The sequence below is a fragment of the Didymosphaeria variabile genome, assembly GCF_027946475.1.
Source record: "Didymosphaeria variabile strain IMI 356815 chromosome Unknown scaffold_4, whole genome shotgun sequence".
NCBI lineage: Eukaryota > Fungi > Ascomycota > Dothideomycetes > Pleosporales > Didymosphaeriaceae > Didymosphaeria > Didymosphaeria variabile.
In genome coordinates this window covers 3,303,692-3,329,219 of record NW_026611623.1, presented here as the reverse complement: position 1 = coordinate 3,329,219, position 25,528 = coordinate 3,303,692, and the positions used below count along the sequence as shown (strand labels likewise).

Sequence of the window (25,528 nt, the reverse complement as noted above, 5' to 3'; positions counted from 1 at the left end):
GAAGCTGGTAGTACCCGATTCAGTACTGCATGAGTGCATATGACGCCCACCGCCATTCCGGGGGTCGTAGGATCACACGATGTTTGTCGTCGCGCACCCAAACCACGCGTCGTCAAGTTCTATCATCCAATGCTGCGCTGTTCCTGAACGTCCACAGGTTCGCCAACTACTACCGCGGGGAGGCGCAGCAATGTCGATCGAATTCGGGGCTGGCACGTCCCGCTTGCTGATCCGTTCCACACGCGAAGGATCGATGAACAACACGCTAGAATCCCAAGCAGGGGTGATAATCGATTGTACAAAAATAAACGTTGAAACGCTACGTAGCAGGTACCTGTTTTTCCTTCTCTTGTCACTCGAAACTGAACATTCTGCAATGGAGAGGGAAGTGAAGAGCGATGGACGTATCATATGGAAACGAACCCTCACTTGCGTATGAAGAACCGCCGCCTTATTCACCCGTACGCGGGAGTGGCGATGGACTTCTGGGCGAGAAGAAGGAAGATGGGATCGTGGTGCGGATTGCAAGGACCTGGACGAGAACAGCAACAACACACGTAGCGCCCAAGAAGATTGCGCGCACTACCTCAGATTTCCTTCAACAACGTACATGGCCGGCCATTAGAGATACAACGACGACGCACGTAACGCCAGTTATTTCCTCTTCCTCACGAACCACCTGGAACTTTGTGCAGGACCGCATGTGGTCGCGCATCAGAGAATACCCGCTCAAAGCAACCCAAGGTTGGGCAGTGCTATTGCTCGGCTTAGGGATTATCCCGTTCGTAGTCTACGGGGCACTGAATCGCGGCTGGTACGGAACGTTTTACTATGGTGCTTTTGCCGCAAAAACTCTGGGATGTGGTGACGCGCTGGGTGTACCACAGAACGCCACCGTGGAGGGAGTCGAGGCATTGTTCGTCCTGGACTGGAAATTCGGTCAATTCACCTTCGCCCGCGTCAAGACAATTGATGTGGCATGGGACATTCTTGTTGGTCGTGGCGTTCAGATGATCTTCTGGGCCATATCGTACCGAGTTTTCTCAGACGCGTTGCTCCGCCTGATTGAGCGACATCCCGCATCCTTTGAGACATTCAAGAGTATCAGCCTTGAAGGTCCCGGTCTTGGCTCTTCTTGGATTCTACTCAAGCAGCTGTTTCGCAACCGGAGTAGACGCACTTGGTTCTTGTTCTTCTATCTCCTGCTAGCGTCATTGTACGTTTTGAGCATCCCTCCACTGCTCGGTGCCATGACGGGTTATGATGGTACGACTATTGCATGGGTCAGCATTGGCGATGCTGATAATATCATTCCTTCTTCTCAGGTACAGTCGAGTTACGCTGTATACGGCACGTGGAACCAATCGTTTGACCAACCCCTATGCGACATAACGACCGGTGGGCTACGCGATTGGGCCTATCACAAGATGGATATGGAGAAGTACTGCGACTGCAGACTACCCAACGGGACTATTCTACCTTTCAGCGAGTTTCAGTACAAATACAACTCCTTCTCTTATGACGGCACGCCGACTGAGGATCCCTACAAGCTCGACGATTGCAACTTCCGATACGACGGCCAAAGCGGCGTCTACCAGTCTACTTGGGGCCGGGATTCGTTCTATGGGCCCGCAAAAGACTGGGGTACATACAAATGCAACGACTCGTTTCCCGTTACCCTCCCCAATGGCAACACTTACTCCATGTATGATCTCAACTTCACTACTGCCGGCTACTGCTTCCAGAACAAAACCTACGAGTACTTGGATCTGGTAGACTCTACGCGCTGTCTGCCTGATACGGCGCATCCGAGCTACCAGTGGGGGTTCTCCTCCGCAATGATGGGCGTCCTTTTTATCATCAACCTTGTGTGGTGTCTGACGATGTGGGTTGTGTGGCAGGATGCGCTGAGGGCGAGGCTGGTAAAGAATGGGTACCGCATGTCGCCATTGAGAGCGGCTTTTGTTTTGACAGAGGCGGCGCGACGAAGGACAGGCGTTGGTGTTGGGGGCTTGGTGCTGCGGGAGAAAACAATGTTGAAGAGGGAATTGAGGCGGCGCAATGGGAGAAAAGAAGCGCTTGTTCACAAAGACATCTTTGAAGAGGGTAGCGGAGAGGGCGACACAGAGTCCGGGAAGGGGGATGTGTTTAGGATCAGGAGGCGGCCTGTCGCGGGTGAACACATAGACGATTTGGATGTGTAAAAAGACAGTGAGGCATTCTACTGTCAACGTTGCTACTTAATATATCCACAAATCAATGTGTCCTAGTAGATGAACGAGATATTGTCAACCAAAGACGTTGAGTTTGATAGTCACTGGAAGCGCGTCGCTCCCTCACTCGACAACGAGGAATCTGATCAAGCGAGGAATACTTACTATATAGCTGTTTGCTGCTAAACTAACATAAGCCCTCAGCGCTATCTGTAATGGTGCACTTTTCAGTCAAGCAACACGCATGCAAGGAAAAAGAAGAACAGAAATCCAAATGGAAACTGGCACATAATTCAGAGTGAGTGAGCGGGATTCTAAAGCCCGCACCAAAATATTGACGAGAAACCATCCGCTCAACACGTAAAAGGTATTCATGTTCACATTGACGTTCTAGCTGCAAAGCCTGTTGAGTATGTGGAAACCGAGTAACGGGGTCATCTCTGACGGCAGGAAGAACACAGCGCATCAATCCTGCAGCTCTCTCGAGGCTCAAAAAGGAATTGGACTTGTGAAACGACCTCTTCCGTGATACTGAAGTAGGCTTAGTCTTGGGGTTGGGCTGAGATAGCCCCTGCCGCCAAGGTGCAGGGGGGAGGCAAGAGCTTTGAAATGCACCTCTGTAACCGCTCGAGAACGCTCGAGAGATGCTTAAATCCGGCTCGGAGTGATGCCATTACGTTCGCAGAATCGAATTCATCCTCGACACAGCCATTGAATAGTCTCAAGATGTGGTCCAACGCGCAGCTATCCCTGCAACAAGGAGATACGATCACCCCGCCCTTGAGCGTCGACGCTCGCCGATAGCCTCTCCACCGACCGAAGGAAAAACCTACCCAAGCCACTATGTCCTCATGCTTCGGAGCCCATCAAGCCCGATGCACACCGACACCAGTCACATAATGTCTGGTAATAGCCCACCAGGAAGGGATCATGTGAGTTAGGAGAACATAGAATAGAGCGACTGGCCCTAACTATAGCGGGCATAGCAGTGAACGACTCGCTTGCTTGATATTGGAGCACTGCGAACAGTCACGCGACATGCTTCTTTGCTCGCAGTGAATGTTTAGGAATCACTGCACCCCTAGAATAATTCCTGCATCCGAGCGACGCAGCAGAGGTAAAAGGTGGTATAAGACACGAGTCCGTAAGAGGTTGCTTCTGTCATCTTTAAACCGGGCGTTAACCTAATCTGGACGTTACGGGGTGATCCTTGGTAGTAGATTACTAAAATCCGGGGCGCGAATAGAGGGAGTTGTTAAACGAGCTATGCTGGTTGGCGCCTTCCTTATCTGTTAATAGCTCCTATCTTCTAAATGGGTGGTATATATTACAAGCGACAGAGGTCCTGCCTATTAGCAGCGGATTAGATGTTAATTGAGAAGGTAGTTAAAAAGGTGTGTATGGGTTCTCTATCTATGATATGTCGGTGCAGGGTCATTGCCTAAGGCTGGCACATGATCCGACTACCCTCGTTATCTAATACTATGGCATCCCTATCGTATCTTTACCTCCTTCCTATTAGGCTAATGGAATCGTATCGCGTACGGGTATGTGCAGTCTGCCAAGGGGCCCGTCAAGAACTGCTGTCTCGATACTAGGTAACATCGTGGGGTGAATGTCTTGTGAAGTGCCCTTTGAGGATTACCCTCCCGATACTGTTGAAACATGCGGCAACACCTTGCGGCGGATTGGAGGAGAGAAACTTGGCAGCGGCTGGAGCACTGTAGGGCTCTATTCTAGACAGAGACAACCAGAGCATACAGCACCGGAACTAGAATAAGTATAAATATGCATGTGTGTTCTTGTCCAGTGTGGAAGTTTTCAGTAGCATCGCAGACTCATCTTGCTACGATCTCGCCTCGACAAAATCAACCCCCCTTCTCTCACGTGTTGTCTTTAGAACACTAGCCATGGAGCTCACCAAATTCCTCGCTGCCCTGGCAGTCTTCCTGCCCATCGTCTACGGTGCCCCTACCCAGGCCGCCAACAACCTCCATCCCGAGATCCTAGCTGCCATGAAGCGCGACTTGGGACTGGACGCCGAGCAGGCCAATGTTCTTGTCGCCCGTGAGATCAAGGCCACCGAAGTCATCGAGCAGCTGCGCACCTTGGCTGGCAACTCCTTCGGTGGCGCTTGGCTCGTCGACGGCGAGCTCAATGTCGCTGTCACCGACGAGGCCTTGACCTCCGATGTGACCGCTACTGGCGCCACGCCTTTGGTTGTTTCCAATAGCCTTTCCAAGCTTGAGGAAGCCAAGGCGGCACTTGACAAGATAGACATTGCCCAAACTCTTGACAAGCGCTCGGAGGAGACTGGCATCGCGGCGTACTACGTCGACGTCGCTGCCAACAAGCTCGTCTTGGAGGCACTTGCCGGCAGTACCGCTCAGGCCGAGGAGCTGGCCAAGCAGGTCGGCCTCGTCGAGTCCGAGTTCGAGGTCCACACCGTTGAGGAGATGCCGAGCACCTTCGCTACGGTCCGCGGAGGCGACGCCTACTACATCAACAACAGCGCCCGATGCTCTGTCGGCTTCTCAGTCACCACTGGCTTCGTCTCTGCTGGCCACTGCGGCAGCTCCGGTGCTGCTGCCACCACCACCAGCGGTGCTAGTCTAGGAACCTTCGCAGGTTCAGTCTTCCCAGGAAACGGCGACTACAGCTACATCCGCGGTAGCAGTGGCAACACCTTCTCTGGCACCATAAACAACTACAGCGGTGGTACAATTGCTGTGGCTGGCAGCACTGCTTCCGCCGTCGGAGCCAGCATCTGCCGCTCCGGCTCCACCACCGGTGTTCACTGCGGTACCGTCCGCGCCCTGGGCGCGACCGTCACCTACTCCCAGGGACGTGTCACTGGCCTTACGCAGACCAATGTCTGCGCCGAGCCCGGTGACTCTGGCGGTTCCTTCTACTCTGGCTCCCAGGCCCAGGGTGTCACCTCCGGAGGCTCCGGCGACTGCACCAGTGGTGGCACGACCTACTTCCAGCCCGTTAACGAGATCCTGTCCGCCTACGGCCTCACTCTGGTACGTGGCTAGATAGCTAGCTGTTACAGTCGGATGTACTGCTAGCAACTGGAAGGGAGGTTGCGAGTAGGGCACATGATTTATACATACTTAGTCAAATTTGGTTGCGCCCACTTTGGCCTACTGTAAACATCAATACATTAACTAAACTATTTTTCAGTGCTCAAATCATTTCAAGATCGTAAACTACATTACTGGACTGTTGAAAGATGATGATGTCACAGCCTTTATGTTAGTAGATTTGCCCCGACACAAACAAATAATGGTCTCGACGGAAATTCTGCAGTGGGAATTGAGTTCCATGTACCAAAACTGGAAGATCTCCGGGGGCCCTTCAGAGGTTCGGCAACTCTCCGAAACACTAAACGTTCGTTTAGCAGAAACACCAGATTATTCTTCGATGCCGCGCGCACCACGAACATACGCCATCCATACGGGGAGGAGTGTGCAAAATTGTGTTGTATACAATCTACCCATGGGTGACAGTGATCATCCCCTCCGTCGCCTTCCTGAACCCCTCGTCTTCTATGCCAGCCAGCCAACTTTCAATCTCCGTCCAGTCCTCTTCCGATATCCCGTTTGGTTCTCTGCACGACACGTTGATCGCAGCTGACGTTAGGAGCGTACCGTGTTGATAGCCAACTTGCCATGCGGGCCTTCCTGGCTGGCGATCGCTGTTGAGCCTATCGGGGCTAGACCACCCGATTACCTCCCACTTAGCTCCGACTAACCTTAGCAAGCCCGTCCCCTGCGAAATAAACGTTGCCGTTTCCTCCTCGATCGCTTTCGTGTTCCACTTCATCGTTTTGACTGCACCGCCCGACTTTACTTGGTAGAAGAAGCAGTCTGCACCGGTTGGAAGGCATTCGGTGCGGATGTTGAGTTTGTCTTTCCAGTATTGGTTGGACGTACGGAGGAGATACCATTGTCCATGGCAAACTTGGTTGTCAAACAATGTTGACGAGGATGCATCGGCCAGGTATGTGGGAAGGCGGAACTGGGCGCCAGAGGTGCGTGACATTGACGAGATGATTTTGAAGCTTGCAAAACGACTGTGCAGACCTTTGATAGTACAGTCTAAAGAAGTAGTAACAGTACGAAATTATTGAATGGCTGTTATCAAAGGAATGATGATGATCGATGTCGACTGCTGACGAGATCTGTAGTGTGTAGGGCAATATGGGGCTTTCGAACAGGCGACGGCTAGGTGCAAGCGGACAAGGTGTCGATTTGTTGAACTATATCGAGCGTGGAGAGACCTAGACGTTTCAGCACGTCGCGTAGCTACACAAGGTATAGGAATTGGGGGCGGATCAGCCTCATCTCGCGTGTGACTTGTGTAACTCTTCTTCGGACACCGAGAATATTGGAACTCTTCGATAGCATACACTACCCTACCGATCAGGATGAGAAGCGTCATGCACCCGACCAAGGGTGGAACGAAATCCCGCCTCTCAACCAGTATGCAGCCCCACGCCAGTCTAATAGCACTCCTGATCCCTGTCATCAGCTGGCATGCAGTCTGCTGCCGTGCAGCCATGCGAGGACCGATGCAAGGGCCTATACAACGCCGCGTAATACACATCTGGGGGCCGCTGCTTACTTCGAACCAGTGCGAACGTTGACGGAGCAACGGAATGGAAGGTCACGCCCAAGGGCCACGTGAATCAAGCTGTGAATCGATATCTTCCTACAATTGGATTCGGAGTCTATTTCTGGGATTACGAACGCGTGGCAAATTTCTTTCTCAAAGGATGAAATATTTTTGGTAACATCAGAACTACGTAGCAATTTCCCACCTGGAATGCTTGTTGCTCATGGTACGAGCGTGGGGTTTGTGAAAGCTCCCAAAATGCATTCACACAAGTCGGGCTCCTTCCACCAATTCACAGCTGGAAAGCTGCCTATCGTTGCTTGTCGCGATCAAACCATACTAGGCCAACAAACGTCAAAGCCCGATAGAAGGTTCCGATGACTAAGATCATTCTGCAGTGTGTTAGTATCACACCTTCAGTAAGTGATTTCCCTGCAACATACACCACATCTAGCGAAGTTCTTCCTAGAGAGAACCCGGTCCAGGCTGCTGCTGCATGGACATCGTAGAGATACTCCACTCTCTCCAGAATGAGATCGAAGTAGGCCTCAGTAAGCCATGTCTAGAACATGTGAGCAAAGGGATCTTCATAATTTCCATTGCGTTGTCAACTTACCCCTGGACACATTCTCCACAGCCATTCTAGATGCCACGATTGAACATTTGACAACATCGGTGCATAACCGCCAAATGCTCCAATGATTAGGCACAGAATCATAGCGAGAAGCGCACCATTCTCGCGCTTTACTGCAACCGATACCGCTGAAGCTAGCCCATACACACCTTTGTTCGTACGCGTAAGTAATGGTCATAGAATTAATACGCGTATGAGATGGATGTTACTTACAGTAAAAGTACAGCAGCACCAATACGTAAAGCTTCCAAAAGCTTATCGAAGGAGTCGCAAGTATCGCGTAGAAGCTGGTGAAATGCAAGGATGACAGCGTCATTCGAGGTATAGTTGCCAAGACTTTACCGGTGAAGTAAGCCGAACGACGCTGCCCGGCGGCCGTTTCTCTCCAGTACAGTGGTTCTGCAATAGTGCATCAGTCTGACTTGACTCGATCTTGTTGTGCGCGGGTCGGCATCTTGTACGTACTTTCATCGCCAAAGGTGCTTACGCCGGGCGCTGACGCTGCAAGAGCTATGTGACGCACTATAGTCAGTGAAATGACGAAACATGTCTCTATGTCTGGCGACCTACCTATGGCAAGTGTTATCATGTTTCCAATCTTCGGTACTGTTGTGTAATCCACCGCACTTGACAGCATCTCAAACGGGGTGAGATACACTCCTTGAAAATGCATGCCTTTGTTCGAATAGAGCCCTAAACCAATGAGTAATCCTGCGACTCCTCCAACAGCGGTCTCCAAGAGCAGGCTTATGGGTTGTCGCAACTGTTGCTTCATTGCCCGCACATAACAGTACTGGACTTGCCGCAGCCACGACGCACCCCGTAGCGCAGCAGCATATTCTAGATCGGCTACTGCGTCTGGTGATGCTTCAATATTTTCGAGCTTGACCCTGGTATGCTGCGTGGCTTCGCGCTGGACACGATGTTGTTGTTCCCACACCCGCGCAAGCTGTTGCACCGTGTCGACAGTTCCTATATGGGACGATGCGCTTCTTGCTTTTGAGGCAGCGATATCCAGCAGACAGTCTGCGGGGTTAGCATCCTTGGGTATGACAAAGCCATGGCTATAGAAGTATTCTGCAGCTTCTCCTGGTGAGCCTGCGTATAGCTGCATGCCTTCCGCCATGAGCATAACGTGGTCTAGCGTGTCAAAGATCTCATGCCGCGGCTGATGAAGTATGCACACGACAATCACACCCGTTTCCGAAATACTCTTTAGCAGCTCCATGAGCACCATGGCCGTTGTTGAATCAAGCCCAGAGGTAGGCTCGTCTAGAAAGAGCATCGTAGGAGCGGAGATGAGCTCCATAGCTATACTGACACGTCTTCTTTGGCCTGTAGAGATCAATGACACAGTGTTATCCCCGACCAGTTGATGTTGGATGTGAAGTATACCAAGATTTTTCATGATGCTTTGCGTCGCAGCGGAGCGTTGCTTATCAGACCAGTTGCCAGGTCCTCGTAGCCGACATGCATGCAGTATATTCTCACGCACCGTTAGATGCGACGAGAGAACATCATCAGAAGACACGTAGCCGGTGAGCTTCTTGAACCTTTTACCATGTCAGCTTCTGCCTTCGCTGCAGCAGTGAGCTTGACCTACCGAGAAAGTGTCGTTTGCAGGCCGTTGACCTTCACGATCCCTTTAGTGGGCTCAAGCTTTCCCATCAATAACCTCATAAGCGTTGCTGCTATTTGTTAGCAGACTCTCTATACCAAGTGGGGCTCATACTTTTCCCAGCGCCAGAGGGCCCGATAATTCCACATAGCGTTCCTGTGTGAATGCTTCCAGACACAGAAGATACCAAGGGCCGAGTGAGCTCATCGAGCTCAAAAGAAATGTCTTCATATGTGATAGAAATGTTTGGATGTTTAGTCTGATGGTCGTCCGTGATTGAGAAGAGTATGGGTGCCTGATGTGCCTCTAAGACCTCTTCACTGCTGTATCGACTGCCTTTGCGATGTTTCTTGAGGTTAAAGTTGTGCAGCCCGAGATACACAGGGGCGATTATGACGATCAATAGGATAATATCTAGAACAAAAGCAACAACGAAACCGTCTAAATAAAACTCGCGGGAGGATCCAGATGGGCATATTGACAGCGGCCCACATTTGACGGGCAATTCTGTCCCTGAGGGACAAAAGTGCTTGGCTGGACATAAGTACATCCGGTCTCCTAGTCGTGGACAGTAGTATCCCTTGTAGCAGACCATTGGTTCATAGGTTCCCTGTGGCCGATCGCACGTATTTTCCACTGTTTGAAGCCGAACAGCTTGACATTCCTTTGTCGGGGCACAATACTGTGGGGGTTCTATTCCTTTGCTGTTCGGGCCTGGTGAAACCACGTCAGCAATTAGTTTGAATTTTTACAGCAACTTGACGTACAGTAGAACCCAGCATTACATAAGAACGTTTCTGCGAGAAAAACTGGGGCGACTCCAGACAAACAAAGTGACGAGTTGTCGGGCATGGCTTTTGCGATGTAGAGCAAGAAAGTGAAGTTCCAAGAGGGAGTTGGAATTCTGCTTGGGACGCACTTTCTGCAAATCAATTTGAGGAAGGTGTACAGAACTCGCTGCGCCTCGGTCAACGTATCCACATGGAGGTAAGATACGAGGTGAAACACATGTGCATGTTGAGATGCTCTTGCAGCTGCAACAAGGGTAAAACGCCGAATTCTGCCTGCTTCTGAACCAGTGGCGCAGCTTCTGGCCCCATTTTGTTCGGGTACCACCTCCAGTTGCAATCTACTCTAGTGCTCATCTGGATTGCCATACCATCCCAGCTGCGACTAGGTGAAAGCAAGATTCTCTCAGGCCCATGTCAGACCTCGCGGTATCCCGGGTCCGTTCTCCCAAGGTTTTGCGAAGACTTGGGTCTGATAGGAGGGCTCTCAGAACATAGAGGTGTCTGGCAGATACATACCCATCACTATAAGAGTCAAGTTGTGCATTAACAGCTCAATGTTATTCACTCAAGCTAAATATCGACTTTCCAGTCATTCCGATATGCTTTTTCCTAATTCCACTTTCAAGACCCTTCCATTTTCCCCGGGCTTCGACATGGCCCTCATTCGTGTTCTACTTCAATCTCGAGATTATGCAATTGAGCATATAAACCATAGAGCTCTATCTGTGCTGGTCTTCTGCATCCTGGCATTTCGCGTAGCCCCGAAGCTCATGTCTACACGCCAAACCATTCAGGATGACCGGATACCTCTCAAACCTTCCACATCATCCATGAACGTCTATTACCTCCTCCGACCCATAATATCGCTTGTCAACACGATCTACTTCCTCCTGAATCCAAAAGCCATCCTAACTTCTTGCACGTCAGTGTACTTTGACTGTTGTGTCTATAGATTTTAGCTAATCGATATAGAGCTTCGCATGGCAAACCATATCCTTCGAGGATGGATTTGCTGACCGAAACAGTGCATCTGGTCCAAGGGAAAGAATACATCAACCGCCTATGGAGACACTCTTTCAGCTCTCGCGCCTTGGCAATGCATGTTTACTTGTTCAAACATTGGTTTGCAATGCCGCAGAAGATCATTGACAAATATCTGGCCGACGACTCCGGAAGTGGCCCCAAAACGCATTCTCTAAGCTGTGTGAAGGCACAGAACCGTACCGATAGGCTCAGTCACTCCGTTTTCAAGGATGTCCTTAGCGGCTCAGATACTGCGTCTCTCTGCCAACGCTACGCTCTACGCCTCTATAACACATTGGCCGAGTCCGATATCAGCGAGGAATGGACACCTCTGCCAGATCTCGTGGCCTTTGTACAAGGCGCTTTGACGCTGGCCAATACTGAAGCTTTATGGGGAACACACTTGACAGCAACGTCGAACTTTTGTAGCGATCTGACCGGATTCTTCAAGGATACGCGAATGTTTACCTATCAACTTCCCCAATGGCTGATACCGAAAGCCTTCGCTCGAAGAGGTCGCTTACTATCTGACTTGCATCGATGGCAATCGTTTGCCACTGGCGTTGATGGCGACGTTGCACCTTGGGAAGATAACGAATACGATGATGGAAAATGGGGTTCGAAAAGACTGAGGAAGTGGCAGGCTGATTTCCTGGAAATGGACGATGCTGACGCCGCAGGATTAGCTTCAGTCCATCTGACATTTGCATGGGCGTAAGTGGCACTGTTTCAAGAGAGTAAACCAATACTGTGCATCTCACTGACATGTTTACAGCGTCAACGTCAGCCTTGGGCCAGCAGCGTTCTGGGCCGTGTTGGAGATCTTCCGGGACTCCACGTTGCTGGGACAGATTCGGAATAGACTGCCACGCGCTCGATCTGTAGCCGATATCAAATCACTCATCAGTGAGGCGCAGACCAGGGATCGTATATGTGCGGACCCGCTTTTGCAATCAATCTACACTGAGATACTGAGACTTCGGGTCTGCGCGTTTATCGTCAGACGATTTCCTCATGATTCTGTGGATCTGCACGGGTGGAGGGTGCCGCGAGATCAGATCTGCCTCGTATCAACCCATGTCGCGCATATGCACGGCGACGAATGGAACACGGACGGCGGCAAAGAACCCCTGGATCGCTTCTGGGCTTACCGGTTCCTGGTGCCAAAAACAGACTCGGATTGCAAACCGGCCCCTGCAGCCACGAGTACGCTATTTCCCGAGGATTCGTGGACATTTTCTCTCCGTGGACTTGAGGGTGTATGGGTTCCGTTTGGTGGGGGGCCAAGAGCATGCCCCGGTCGTCATCTGGCCAAACATCATATGCTAGTCATGGTGGCGGCTATAGTCATGCTTTTCGATATTGAAATTGCGGCAAACGAGCGGTCTCTGCGTGCAAGTCACGCGAATCATGGATTGGGTACTGTACTGCCGATTGGCAAGGTTCCTTTTAGTGTCAGACGGCGTGTATAGGTACATCACTCTTGACGAAGCTTGTTAGTTCTCTCTGCTTCAGACATTGCGTTTTCAAGAGCAATATATACAGTACATCTAGCCATCACAGTTTTGAGATACAAAAAAAAAGATTGAAGAGAGCGCATCGTATCGGGGACCATCCGAAGCTTCGTACAAGGGAACTTTACGTGAAGCATTTCGATTGCCTGGGGTAGAAGACGCTCTCCGCGCCTTCTAAGAAATAAAAGCGACTAACAAGACGACAAAGGCGAGTGCGGAAGAAGATACGCTATCTGACCCGGGATACTTTTGCGAGAAGGTAAGCAGAGATCAAGGCCGAGATCTGGTGCTGACCGAATGTTGAAATGCACCCATGGCTTGTACAACTATTGGATGCCAAATCGTACACGCAAGGGCTGGTAAGTATCCCATCCTCGTCAGCTCGCGACGGCCCGTCAACCACAGATGCTAGCTACCTATGGTACATATGTATGACGCACTACATTAGCGTCGGCCTATGGAATAGTCTGACATGCCGCATGAGCAGTCTGAAGCATCTGGGGGCCGTACCGTGTACTACAGCAGAACCATGCAATGGGGCGCAGTGCTGTCCATGCACTGTCTGCAACAGCTTCGCCCCGTGTAACGACCCTTGGGATGGAGGCGTGATATAACATAATGCAGCCAAGTGACCCATGCGATTTCGCACACTCTACCTAAGTAGCAGTACTCTCAGACAGAATGGAGAACTTGTTCCCTACTTCGTATGACGATGCTACAGTTTACAAGATTGACCACGCTGGACGAGTGAGCCGTGAGATCTTCCAAGTACGTGTAAACGCCAAGATACGTGATACTTCTCGCTGATGCAGCAATGACAGACAATCATTGGATTTTTCTTCGCTCTTGCGACGATCGCGTTGCTCGGCCGGGTCGGCGTCCGCCTCGTCATCCGCCGGCGACTGTTTCTGGACGACTATATCCTCTTATTCGGATATGCAGCATTGATCTCTGCGACGGCAGTCATCTATCGATTCTGTCACCTGATTTATGTACTAAATGCCTTCAAATACGAGAGAACCGTGATTCCGACTTTGCAGGACCTCCAAGCCATCGGACAGGCACAGGCAATTAATTACTCGTTACTAGCCGCCATCTGGACCGCAATCTGCTCAGTCAAACTATGCTTTCTGGCTGCACTGAAATCTCTTATCGCCAACGTTTCCAGACGCGTAACGATATTTTACTGGTTTGCGGTAGCGCTATCGATCGTAACATGGTGTCTCTCGTGGACGATAGCCTGGATTATCTGTCCCTATGTTGGCGCGGAATTGAGTACGTCGATGCCTCTTTGTGTTGTATCAGTAGACTGATAGCAGCGTAGTCCTGCACTGTTCCCCGGAGACGCCATTTGTGAAAACGCTGGCACTGAGCATAATGGTCACCTTCCTTGACATTGTCACGGACCTAATAAGTAAGCGGCAGTGCTGGTTGGAATTGGCTGCTTCTGACATGCATACAGTTGTCAGTATACCCATCTGGATCCTCCGGAATGTCCGTCTGAAGCTGAAACAAAAATTCGCCATCGCCGTGTTCCTTTGCCTCTCAGTCGTGATGATAGCCACGACGATAACTCGCATGGCTCTGACTCGTTTCAGAGGCCACGATGATTACACGTCGGAATACCTTATCTTGTACCTTGAGGCATGCATTGCTGTGCTCATGGCATGCATTGCTGCTTTCCGGAGTGTTTTCGTGGAGAACAAACGCCGGGGCCAGGAGGAGCAACACGGTCTGCACAATCTGGCTGGCAACGGAGAAGGTCCTCGGCGACCTGAGAATCTACGTGGCCGCATCCAGCAGATGAGAGCGAAGGCCAACGAGGACGCCCACCTGCAAGCTTCGATGTCAGGAACCAGAAGTTATTTGCCGAGGGCAAAATTAGATGGACCGAAGCTCAGCGGAGTCTTGACATTCATCAATAGTCTCGGGAGTCGCTCGCAGAGTGCAAAGTCGACATCTAGCCAAAGTAGGAGCGGGGCGTTGAGCTCGGTTGATGATGTGGAGAACGACGGGTGGATGTACACGGGCAGGGCGAGGCCGAACGATGCGGGCTTCGAAAGGCTGCCGACTGCAAGGGGCGATGAGGTGAGACCGGTTTGGGGCTGAAAGACAGGCTGCACGAGCCAAATACGCTACAGGAGGATCTAACGCTTTTGGGGTTGGTAGAGTAGAGATGCATTGTGATGCATATCGGGTGCGATGCTGTGCCACGCGCCCCCGTTGTAGGGAAATATGAGAGCCGGCGGGAACCCTGCATGTGCCCATCTGCAAACGCCCTTGCTTTCCAATACCTGAAGCGCCCGTGCTCTGCATGTAACCCCCGCCTCCCTTCACCACGCGCCGCCTGCGCCTCGCCGTCGTCGTTCATAAGGCAAACTCGAGCCAGGCAAATGCAATCTTTCATCTCCTCACTGCATTGCCCCTGCATGTCGTACACGCCTGTACCTCCTGTGCCCGTTCCTCTCTGTGCAGTCGCATCTACTCCGTTCCTTCGTTGCCGTAACAATGGTGGATGCGCGAACCACACAGTCTGCCGCTACCCTGAGCACGGCCATCCACAGGGATAAAGCCCACAGCAAGATGACGGAGGGTTATTCGCGACACTGGGAGCAGAACGGGGAGGCTTTGCCTGATGACGAGGACGCTCGAAACACCCGAAAGCAAAAATACGGCGAATTGGTCAACGAGTGAGTGCTTGATGCAGTTCAGAGTACCTGGTTGACAGACTGGCAACAGCTATTATGACGCCGCGACAGACCTCTATCTAGAGTCCTGGGGTCAATCGTTCCACATGTGTCGATATCCTCGAGGTCCAGAGAACAAAGAAAAGGCGACTGCAAGGCACGAGCATTACCTCGCTCATATGATGAGTCTGCGCTCTGGCATGCGTGTGCTTGATGTCGGCTGTGGTGTCGGAGGTCCTGCCAAAGAGCTCGCTGCCTTTACGGGCTGCCACGTCGTCGGCCTGAATAACAATGGCTACCAAGTACGGAAAGCGGCTGATATGGCCAAGGCTGAAGGCATGGAGAAGATGGTGGAATTTGTGAAAGGCGATTTCATGGTGAGTCTCATGCATCCTGACTTCTAAGAGTGACTTCTGGGCGACTGCTATGTCTGTCCATCGTACACTGCTGACGCATCACGTCCCAGGATATTCCTTTTGCGAACGGTGAATTCGACGCAGCCTTCGCATTAGAAGCGACCGTCCACGCACCGTCTCTGGAAGATGTATACGCCCAAGTCTATCGAGTGTTACGACCAGGCTCCATCTTTGGCGTCTTTGAATGGGTACTCACCGACAACTTCATCCCTGGGGACCCTGCCCACGAAGCGACCCGATCTGGTGTTGAGCGCGGCAATGGCATTCCATCGCTTCAGACAAAAGCAGTAGCCCGTGCAGCAATGCAAAGCGTCGGGTTCGAGCTGCTCGTAACCGAAGATCTTTCCGAGAAACAAGACGAAATACCATGGTGGTATCCGATATCCGGAGACGTCAAGCATGCGAAAGGTATCAAGGACTGGCTATTGGTCATCAGGAACACACCATGGGGTAGGGTAGGTGTGAAGCTGATCGTAAGAGTCTTGGAGACAGTGAGGGTTGCTCCGAAGGGGACGCTGAAGATGACTGAAGAATTTATCACCGCCGCGGATGCTTTGATTGATGGTGGAAAGAAAGGCATTTTCACGCCTATGTTCTTGATGGTGGGCCGGAAGCCAGATGCGTGATGTTCACCAATCGGCGGCTCTGGGTCGGAGGTGGTCATGATGCAAGAGCTTCCTGCACCTAGATTCCAATATACATCCTACAGAGGTATTTGAAAGCGGCGACATCATCCCGTTGTCGCTATCAACAAGCGCTGATGATTATTGTGACATCAACACGAAACCAACACAACCGCGCACGCGCACAATGCAAGCCAATGAAACTGACGTACAAACGATATTTTCGATACGAATATAGACTTCGGACAAGAAATGCAAAGGAACAATGGAGAGATTTTGTGGACTATGCTTATAACTCTTCAACGGACCTCTTAGCTGAACCACAACACCGTCGGAACCAAGACAAGCTGTTCGTGAGTCAAGATGGGGGGCAACACATCAGCTCACCAAACTTAGAATATATCTATTCGCGCCCTCTTGACCTGCGATAACGTGCCAGCTATCATGGTTTTTTTTACTTCCAACGCTTGTGGCCGACACCAGTAGAACTTCAACCGAACGTCTTGACAGTATTCCAACACCATGCCCCTTGCTTGCGCCTCGGTCAGATCCTGGTACATCGAGAGACTACTAAGCAGCTTACCGACAGTGTCAAGATCGACCTGGCGGAGGAGTGCCTCAACCTGGTTGCCTTTGACTTCTAGGCAATTCACGAGGCTTTGCAGTTCCATTGCCTTAGCCTCCAGATCTGGAACCGTAACGCCGGCCGTAGACATGGAAGCACGGGCTTCGTAGAAGGAATCCAGGACATCGTGACTAGACTGGTACAGGTCGGGAATGTGGTTGATGAACAGGTACAGCAGATTATCGGCCATTGTGGTGGCACTGTTGTAGCGCAAACGACCTTCGCGCGCGCAATCTCCAGCGAACCGTGTCATTTTGAGCGTTGCTGTGGTGTAATCTTTTCGAAGGTCCGATATATACAAGCCGAAGCCTTTTTAAGATATTCTGGGTGAACTTGGGTAAATTGTATTATGGGGGTCTCGGTTACCAGTGAGGCCAAGCGCAGCTGTTCATGTAGATACAACTTAGCAACATGAAGAGAGTCTTTTGAATCTGCATCAATGCTGTTATGGACCAGTACACTAAGATTTTCATACCGAGATAGCAGCCCGCCGCACACAGCGTCAGAGCAGTTTTGATAGTCCACTATCATAGATGAGGCAACATAAAGCTTGTGGTGCGCAGGTCTTTGTTTCGGAGCAACGGCCATAGCTATCCACAGAGAGGTGCAGCCTATTCTAGCTCATCGAGGGGATGACTGACGTTATGCATGAAGTTTTCCACCGCCGCAACTCTTACTTAGGCTAGCAGCCGCCCTTCAGATAATGATAAACATCCAATGTTTTCGAGAATGTCGAAAAGAGAGGTGACACAGTCCGACCTAAGCAAATCATAATATCACTTTCGCACCGTAGTGACCAATAGCTTTAGTCAAGCCTAGAGGCAAATGGGAGGCGTTGTTGACATTGAGCCAGATTCTGGACGGACACATGATACGGACTTCAAATCATTGCTGAGGATTTGATTGCCGATGCGCCGAAACATACGGAGTCGGCCCGGTATGTCGGCACATGCGACATATTGCGCCCTATTGTGCACGCAATGCATCGTTAACCCTCCAACTTTCTCGCTCGTTCCAGACTCGCGCCCTATGATACATTCGTCAGCATTTTGATTGGCTGGACCCCTAACCCTAATGATGCTCTGTTATGGCTATTTGCTCAGCAGACTTGATTGCATCTAGATAGATTTGCGATACAGTTGCTCTAGATTCTGAGCAATGGAGGCTGAACAATACATAAGAAGCAGGCATCTATCGACCAATATCGAGAAACGACAGTACTTCGGCAACCACAACATCAGGTTTAATTATCACGAATACCGAGAATCATACAGTCGTCAGTCTTACGAAATGCATATCTTCACCGTTACCAATTCTGATAACGTAATATAAGGTCATGTCTAAGCTCGCAGATCACTCTAACAAGACCCTCGAGACCTATGGATGGACTTCCGTTCCGCATGATCAATCGCTTCTTCTCAAAAACATCAATCCGTGGAATCCTGCGACGTATGATGTAGCCGAGATTCGGTTACCTGACACCGAGCTTGCAAAGAAGGTGACAGAATATGCGAGAGAGCGACTACCGGAGCACGTATACAATCACTCTATGCGAGTATACCTTTACGGTCAGCACTCCTGTACACCCCAACCACGACATATCGCAGCCAACCCTGATGACGTGAACAGGCGCCGCCATCGCTCAAAAGCACCTACCATCATTTTTACCAAGTCTAGAGACCTACTACTTGACAAGTCTGCTCCACGACATCGGCACTACCCCAGAAAACCTCCATGCGACTCTTCTATCGTTCGAGTTCTACGGAGGATACCTCGCACTAAACATACTACAGGAGTATGGCGCATCTAACGAGCAAGCGGAGAGTGTAGTCGAAGCAATAATTCGACATCAGGACCTGGGTGATGTCGGTACAATCACGACCGTCGGGCAATTGATCCAACTTGCCACTCTTTTCGGTACGTCCAAAGTATAGCAACTGAAGCCACCGAAGAAGTTTCGCATTAACGAGAATCTCCTAGATAACGCCGGCAAGAACCCTACTCTCATAAGCAAATACACCATCGAGTCAGTTGTTGCTACCTATCCGCGCAATCAATGGTCCAGTTGCTTCGCGCACACCATTAAGGAGGAGTTAGCATTGAAACCGTGGGCGCACTCCTCAGCGATTCCCAAGTTTGCCGAGACCGTGGCGGGGAACAAATTGATGGAGCCATGGGATAGGACTCCGTAATCGTTGGCCTGGATGCATATGTAGTGCTGAAGTTGCGAATAGATTGTAGAATTGTCATGACAATTGATCCGTAGTTCGAGATATTTCCTCATTGGAGGTGCACTTTAATGAGGAAGCCGATCCTGACGCTTCATATGAATCTTGGAATCTCTAGCTTTCTCGTCGTTCATTGACCATTTGCACTTACTAAGCCGGACTTCTACTGCAGTTGCCAGGTACTCTATCTCAATTTTTCGTTGTATTGATAGCAGTGCTTTCTTCTCGTATCTCCTTCATATATTCAATGTTCTCACGATGCACGCCCTCGTATGCCTGACAGTAAATCAATCTCCCTGCGACCAAATCATCCTTCACTACCTCTTCCAATTTCTTTGCCCACGCGACGGGCTCCTCAACAGGCTCGTCCAGCGCCGCCAGATACCGCACTGTAGTATCGATCAACGATTTATCAAAACCTCCAGCCTTGATCCGGTCTGGACAGCCATGCGCAGGCAATATTTTCTTGATAGGCAATTGCGCCATCCGCTCCAGCTCCCGTAGGTGTTTCTTGAGATCTTTGGGTTCTGAGAGGTAGGTCGCGGTGTCCTCGAGCATATCGCCAGCGAATACCAGACCTGATTCTGGGAGGAAAAGAAGCGTGGAATCTGCGGTGTGGATATGGAAATTGTGCAGTTCGACTTTGATGCTGCCGATTTGAAGCGACAATGTCTTCTCATAGGTCTCGGTGGGGAGCACAACGTCGATACTGGGTCCCTCACCTTCGTCGGGGTCTCTCAACTTCTCCGCGTCCTTCTCCAATCTTTCGTATGTGCCCCTGTGCGCGAGGATCCTCGTCTCTCGCAACGCCGAAGCTCCAGCTATATGATCGGCGTGGAAATGACTGTACACCGTTATCACACTATTGGCACCTAAGCTCCGCACGTGCGCAAGCATGTGGGCTGCGTGCGCAGGCGTTAAACCTGCGTCGAAGAGCAGGGCGGCATCCCCGCCGATGATACTGTATGACGCTACACCCAAGGCCAAGGTCTCATCGTACCAGTTTGAGGAATGCCAGGGGCATGTGCGCCCATCGTAGTAGGCGTAGATACCGGTTGTTCCACCGGGACGGAAGGTGCGGAGCGTGGGGAGCTCAGGAGAGTGATTGGAATTCGCCATGGGTTGAGATGGAGTGGTTATGGGGATGTGAAGATGTCACAGCATGTTTATAGTCAGCTGTAGGGCGCAGCTTGTCACAAAGGGCTGAATGTACAGTACGCAGTTCAGTGCCTGGATGAAGCCTAGGGTGAGCGGCGGGGCACTAGTCCGTGTTGGTAGACATCAAACATGACATCATCTCCCAATGATACATGTACCAACACGCCTCAGTCCATACATACCATGCTACATTCAATGAGTATCTCCACCCCTCCATCCAAAATCACACAAGTACTACTGTAGAGCAAATGTGAAAATACCAGCAGCGACCTTCCCTCCTAGAGTGCCATCATCACTCCAAGTGATCAGAATCCTCCCTTCGCCCAGATTACTCCCCCAAAGGTGTGGATAGATGCAGTACCTTGTCTTTGCGTGTTCAGTGATCTTGGGCATTTCACCGAGCTCGTGAACATCCCATGGTCCTTCAGGTCTTGGCGCAGCACCCACGTAGAGTTTACTTACCATGAACTTCGCGCATCCAATCCAGAGGTATTCTTTGCCGAGTGGTGCGAAGTCAGGAACGTGGACGATTGCTCCTTGGCCTTGCCCACAGAGTACATCATGGGCCAGCTCCCCAAAAGGCCCATGCGGCTGTGTGTATGTCGATTCCCACTTTCCACTTTTCTTAAGAAATTGGTAGTTTGCTTTGTCTGCGAAGTCCATATCTGTTCTGATCCTGGCCATGTAATTGTCAAGGCCTTTTCCTGATAATAGATATGTCCAACCATCTGGCGCGGATATATTGGACATATTACCCCACAATGGCCCGTCCTCAGGAAAGAGTGGAAACGTCCCCACTCGTTCGCATTCAATGCTGCCATCAATTCCTCTTATTCTTGCTCTCGCAACTCCAACGCCCGTTTGTCTCACTGCGTTACCGCCGCACGTTTCGACTGGATCATAGAACAACCACCCTTCTCGACCTTCACCGCCAGGGGCCTTGATAATGCCACCAAACGACCAGTTGACCAATCTTCTGTTGTCTTTGATGTTTTCTGGTCGCTCACAGAATTTCTTCTCCTCGTCCGTATACGGCACGAACTCGGGGACTTTAGGGTCCGGATGAATATATTTGCTTTTCGTGGGATTACTCAGGTTGGGGATAAGGGCAATACTGTTGTTCGTTACGCCCACAAAATCACCATTGTCGTTGAAACAGAACGTATCGCCAAACAAGTAATATACTTGGCCTCCAAGTTCGACCGATCGGCCAAGGTCGCGAGGATACTGGCGGCCAGATACGTCTTTGACCTCGCCAAGTACACGAGGAGGACAAGCAAATTTCGGTGGCCAGGCTAAACGGGTATTCGAGCGTAGTCCAGCGTGAGGGGAAACATCAACTTGTCCCTCATTGCTCGCAACTGGTGCTTGGAAATTGCTTGACAACTTTGCAAAAGCAGTTTTGAGGCGATCCATCTTAAGAAATAATTGACAATGGTTTCTCTATTGAACAATTTGAGTGGTGGGTCGGAAAGCGCTTGAAATTCTACCTTAAGGTATCAGCAGCGAGAGCTATCAACTGCAACCGAGGTATGTGCTGGATCCAGTTGTTGCAGGCTCGTACTAGCGTCAAACAGGAAGCAACGGTAGATTACATCATCGAGCAGGTGCAGGCCAGTCGCATACTACCAGACGATGCAATCCGTAGCAACGAATACAACAGAAGAGCATCTCGGAGCGCCGCTGCGTACTCTTGGTATCTCGATGTCGCCATGGCTGTCCCCAATTCCGAGACCTGGCGCTTGTGTTCGCTAATCGGACCGTCGGGCGGCATCCCTATGTTGTCGATATGAGCACAATCTAAATTCATTAAATGCGACGACATGCGGGCTCCTTTATTTGTTCTCGGCACCGTCTTGCTTTTATTCTCATTGATGGACTTCGAAAGGTAAAAGAATGCCTTCTCTCGATGTTTCATCATGAGCTAGCTCTACTAAGTGATGGCATCCTTGAAGCACCAAAATCCGATAGTGTTGGTGATATATTTAAGGCATTAGAATGTTTGTGTCGCAGTGTCGCCATTACTGGATCAAGCTGCCCCCATTGCGACAATGTTGGTCTCTCGAGCATTTGGTCTTGTCGCTACTGTGAGCAGCGTTCTCGCACAGACAATCGTATACGAAGCTGAATCTGGTGCTTTGAATGGCGTCACGGTTGGCACTTCTGTCATAGGCTTTACCGGTTCGTGGAGTCTCTTATCTGTCACTGCGTCCGTATCCTGGAGCATTCGTAGAGCACATGTCACTTCATACGTACAAAACGTCCAAATTTCCATGCGGCCGGTTACAAGGTTTCTCAAGCTCACAAGAACAGGGACCGGATATGTAGAAGGCTTCGACACTACAACGGATACCATCACCTTCAACGTTTCGAGTACCGCTTCGAAACTTTATGACCTTAGCATCGTCTACAACGGGCCGTACGGAGACAAATTCACTACTGTGATCCTCAATGGCGTTGGTGGCTCACAAGTTTCTCTCCCAGCGACTACAAACTGGACGACCGTCTCGGCTGGGCAAGTGTTGCTCCATGCTGGATCGAACACTATTCAGATACAAAATAATTGGGGTTGGTATCTCGTAGATTCGATTAAAATTGCGCCGGCCGCTAAGCGTGGGGCTCACAAAATCACGACTACGCCTATCAACAAGAATGCGAACAGCGATGCGAAGGCCTTGCTCAAATTTCTCGGCAACATCTACGGAAAGAATATCCTGTCTGGCCAACATGATCAGGCCTCGCTTGACTGGGTTACACAGAACGTCGGCAAAACTCCAGCCATCGGCGGTTATGATTTCATGGACTACACTGAAAGCCGGAAAGCTTACGGCGCTTCATCGACGGACGTTGAGAAGGCAATAGCTTTCGCGAAGAAAGGAGGGATAATCACCTTCCAGTGGCATTGGGGAGCACCAGCAGGTTTGTACAATACAGCCGATCATCCATGGTACAGTGGCTTCTACACTGATGCTACCGACTTCAACATCGAGACGGCCCTTCAGGATACCACCAACGCCAACTACACCCTTCTCATTAATGATATTGACACCATTGCCGTAGAGCTGAAAGAACTCCAGGCCGCAGCGGTGCCGATCATCTTCCGTCCACTGCACGAGGCTGAGGGCGCGTGGTTCTGGTGGGGAGCGAAAGGACCAGAACCCGCGAAAAAGCTATGGAACATTCTGTACGACCGACTGACGAACCACCACAAATTGAATAACCTGATTTGGGAGTGGAACTCCGTCGCTGCTGCATGGTACCCAGGAAACAACAAGGTCGATATCGTCAGCGCAGACACCTACAACCAAGGGGATCATGGGGTAAGTGTTCACCTCAGCACGGTGTCGAGAACACCAAAAGCTAATGTGTGTATACTAGCCGATTTCCGCCACGTACAATAGCCTTCTTGCCCTGACAAACGACACTAAGATCATTGCTGCCGCAGAGATCGGATCTGTAATGGAGCCCGATCAGCTGCAGGCATACCAAGCAGACTGGGTATACTTTGCAGTTTGGAGCGGGGACTATATTTCTGGTGGCTCTTGGAATAGCTTAGACCTCCTCAAGCGGATCTATGTCAGCGACTATGTGCTGACGCTGGACGAGATTCAAGGTTGGAAAAAGGCAGAATCTGCGAGAGCATGGGACGCATAGACTAGCCTGCAGTGTCTTAGAAGTACTACGAAATGAAAATACAGTGTGAGAGGAAGCCGAATACGGAGGTTGTGCTCCAGGAGAAGCACACAGTCGCCGTATCATGCAGAATTCAACCTACGCTCGACGATGGGACCATCGCTTCCTATACTCGTTCCAACCCTTCTTCTGCATATCTGCAATCCTGGCCTCTGGAGTTCCGACTGCTCCTAGCAGCTGGTTTAGGATCTCTTGGTCTTCCATGCCCCAGTCCTATGCTAGGTAGTAGACGTTTAGTGACAAAACAACACTAAACAAGACATGACAGTGAAAGTGGATTCTTGACATTCGATTATGGATGATGCTTTGGAAAGACTATTTCCACCAGGGGACCAATTTGGAGGCGGAGTAGCTGACACAGGACGTAGGCGAAGTTTTCTGCTCGGAGGTTCTTCCCACCCCAAACAGCGGTGCCGCGATCAGCATGAGAAAGCTTTTGATGACAAACAGCAAGCCTCATCTATACTCAACCGATGACCTCGAGAACCACCATGCGCGCGCTAACACCGGCTCCACGACGATAGTCACCCGAGTCAGCGCTGACGAGCTTTACCTTGCCGTTCGCAAGCAACTTGTCGATCTCAGCACGGTACCCAACTTCCTCCCAGATGTCATCCAGGATGGTAGCCACGATCCAACCGCCTTTTTTAACGATGCGAACGAATTCCGACAATACCTCTGGGCCCACATGGGCGTGTGTAAGGGTGCCGACGCATGTCACGGCATCAAAAGTATCGGTGCCCTCTTCGAGTGGCTTGGACAGGTCGGTGGTGTCAAGGTTTGTGTAGACATGAAGGTTACCAGCGACCTTCAACATACCAGGGGAAAGATCGATGCCACTGATATGCTTGGCACCAAGCTTTGCGAGAGCAGCACCAACTAGGCCTGTGCCACAGCCAGCGTCGAGGATCTGCATCTTGTCCAGTGGTTGCTCAGGGCCGAGATGCTTAGCTAATGTAGCGGCAGCGAGGGTAGGGGCGACATAGTCTTGGTTGGGTTGTACCAGGTCTGTGTCATACGAAGTAGCCCATTCATCGTAAAGGGAGCGCAAATCGGTAAGACCTTTGGCCGAGTAAGCGCGGTTGAGCCACTCAATGTTGGTGGTGACAGGTTTCTTGTCCATGTTGGTGGTGACAGGGTTGTTGTTGGTGGTGGTAACGGTGGCCATGGCGATAATGTTGCTTGGTTTGGACAAATGTGGTGGGTGGTGGTTGCTTTGGGGGACTGGGCGATTACGTTTGGGCTTAATGACACGATTGTTGCTTTCGGGCTCGGCCTTGGGAGTCACGGAAACGATCTGGGAGTAATTGAGTATGTTTGCTACTTCCAATTGCTACCAGAAGTCAGCCTTGGCGAGACAGGGGCGAATACTTGTTGGACCTTTTGCTTCTTGAGAGTGGTGGGAAACAAACGCGAGAATACTGGCTGCAAGTGCTTCAGTGAGGGAAATACGCGCGGTTTAAATAGCGCAACAGTTCAAGGATGCGATCAATCGTGTCCACCTAAGCAAGAGAAAAGTGGTGTAGGAGAGTCCGAACTCGCGCAGTTCACTGCAGTTCTGCTCACCATTCACAGGCTCAGGAACGCCCCGAGCCCTGGCGTTGAAGGCCGAGATTGGCTGCGCGGTGGTGCCCCACAAGAGCCAACTTCAGTCGCGCTGTAGCAGACGTGCGATATATCAGGCA

General features: G+C 50.8%; 12 protein-coding genes across 12 annotated transcripts; 7 read left to right on the top strand and 5 right to left on the bottom strand.

Moving 5' to 3' along the window:
• Nucleotides 1-398: 398 nt before the first annotated feature.
• On the top strand, nt 399-2,204 carry N0V89_005979 (uncharacterized protein; the record flags this gene model as incomplete). Its single annotated transcript, XM_056214752.1, has 1 exon — nt 399-2,204. The coding sequence occupies one exon, from the start codon at nt 399-401 to the stop codon at nt 2,202-2,204; it is 1,806 nt and encodes a 601-aa protein (XP_056072019.1).
• A 1,919-nt stretch (nt 2,205-4,123) lies between these two features.
• On the top strand, nt 4,124-5,251 carry N0V89_005978 (uncharacterized protein; the record flags this gene model as incomplete). Its single annotated transcript, XM_056214751.1, has 1 exon — nt 4,124-5,251. One exon carries the CDS (start codon nt 4,124-4,126, stop codon nt 5,249-5,251), a length of 1,128 nt encoding a protein of 375 aa, XP_056072018.1.
• Nucleotides 5,252-5,708: 457 nt separating this feature from the next.
• On the bottom strand, nt 5,709-6,260 carry N0V89_005977 (uncharacterized protein; the record flags this gene model as incomplete). The annotated part of the gene is made up of 2 exons (XM_056214750.1): nt 5,709-5,826; nt 5,971-6,260. 2 exons carry the CDS (start codon nt 6,258-6,260, stop codon nt 5,709-5,711), a joined length of 408 nt encoding a protein of 135 aa, XP_056072017.1.
• Nucleotides 6,261-7,879: 1,619 nt separating this feature from the next.
• Nucleotides 7,880-8,776, bottom strand: N0V89_005976 (uncharacterized protein; the record flags this gene model as incomplete). The annotated part of the gene is made up of 1 exon (XM_056214749.1): nt 7,880-8,776. The coding sequence occupies one exon, from the start codon at nt 8,774-8,776 to the stop codon at nt 7,880-7,882; it is 897 nt and encodes a 298-aa protein (XP_056072016.1).
• Nucleotides 8,777-11,005: 2,229 nt separating this feature from the next.
• N0V89_005975 (uncharacterized protein) lies at nt 11,006-11,617 on the top strand (the record flags this gene model as incomplete). Its single annotated transcript, XM_056214748.1, has 1 exon — nt 11,006-11,617. One exon carries the CDS (start codon nt 11,006-11,008, stop codon nt 11,615-11,617), a length of 612 nt encoding a protein of 203 aa, XP_056072015.1.
• A 1,477-nt stretch (nt 11,618-13,094) lies between these two features.
• Nucleotides 13,095-14,522, top strand: N0V89_005974 (uncharacterized protein; the record flags this gene model as incomplete). Its single annotated transcript, XM_056214747.1, has 4 exons — nt 13,095-13,181; nt 13,235-13,688; nt 13,738-13,827; nt 13,876-14,522. The coding sequence occupies 4 exons, from the start codon at nt 13,095-13,097 to the stop codon at nt 14,520-14,522; spliced, it is 1,278 nt and encodes a 425-aa protein (XP_056072014.1).
• Nucleotides 14,523-14,921: 399 nt separating this feature from the next.
• On the top strand, nt 14,922-16,142 carry ERG6_1 (Delta(24)-sterol C-methyltransferase; the record flags this gene model as incomplete). Its single annotated transcript, XM_056214746.1, has 3 exons — nt 14,922-15,103; nt 15,153-15,477; nt 15,567-16,142. 3 exons carry the CDS (start codon nt 14,922-14,924, stop codon nt 16,140-16,142), a joined length of 1,083 nt encoding a protein of 360 aa, XP_056072013.1.
• A 389-nt stretch (nt 16,143-16,531) lies between these two features.
• N0V89_005972 (uncharacterized protein) lies at nt 16,532-17,017 on the bottom strand (the record flags this gene model as incomplete). Its single annotated transcript, XM_056214745.1, has 2 exons — nt 16,532-16,964; nt 17,010-17,017. 2 exons carry the CDS (start codon nt 17,015-17,017, stop codon nt 16,532-16,534), a joined length of 441 nt encoding a protein of 146 aa, XP_056072012.1.
• A 1,083-nt stretch (nt 17,018-18,100) lies between these two features.
• Nucleotides 18,101-18,956, top strand: N0V89_005971 (uncharacterized protein; the record flags this gene model as incomplete). Its single annotated transcript, XM_056214744.1, has 3 exons — nt 18,101-18,344; nt 18,394-18,681; nt 18,745-18,956. The coding sequence occupies 3 exons, from the start codon at nt 18,101-18,103 to the stop codon at nt 18,954-18,956; spliced, it is 744 nt and encodes a 247-aa protein (XP_056072011.1).
• Nucleotides 18,957-19,181: 225 nt separating this feature from the next.
• On the bottom strand, nt 19,182-20,111 carry N0V89_005970 (uncharacterized protein; the record flags this gene model as incomplete). Its single annotated transcript, XM_056214743.1, has 1 exon — nt 19,182-20,111. The coding sequence occupies one exon, from the start codon at nt 20,109-20,111 to the stop codon at nt 19,182-19,184; it is 930 nt and encodes a 309-aa protein (XP_056072010.1).
• A 2,090-nt stretch (nt 20,112-22,201) lies between these two features.
• Nucleotides 22,202-23,804, top strand: N0V89_005969 (uncharacterized protein; the record flags this gene model as incomplete). Its single annotated transcript, XM_056214742.1, has 2 exons — nt 22,202-23,470; nt 23,529-23,804. The coding sequence occupies 2 exons, from the start codon at nt 22,202-22,204 to the stop codon at nt 23,802-23,804; spliced, it is 1,545 nt and encodes a 514-aa protein (XP_056072009.1).
• A 505-nt stretch (nt 23,805-24,309) lies between these two features.
• N0V89_005968 (uncharacterized protein) lies at nt 24,310-25,011 on the bottom strand (the record flags this gene model as incomplete). Its single annotated transcript, XM_056214741.1, has 1 exon — nt 24,310-25,011. One exon carries the CDS (start codon nt 25,009-25,011, stop codon nt 24,310-24,312), a length of 702 nt encoding a protein of 233 aa, XP_056072008.1.
• Nucleotides 25,012-25,528: the final 517 nt, after the last annotated feature.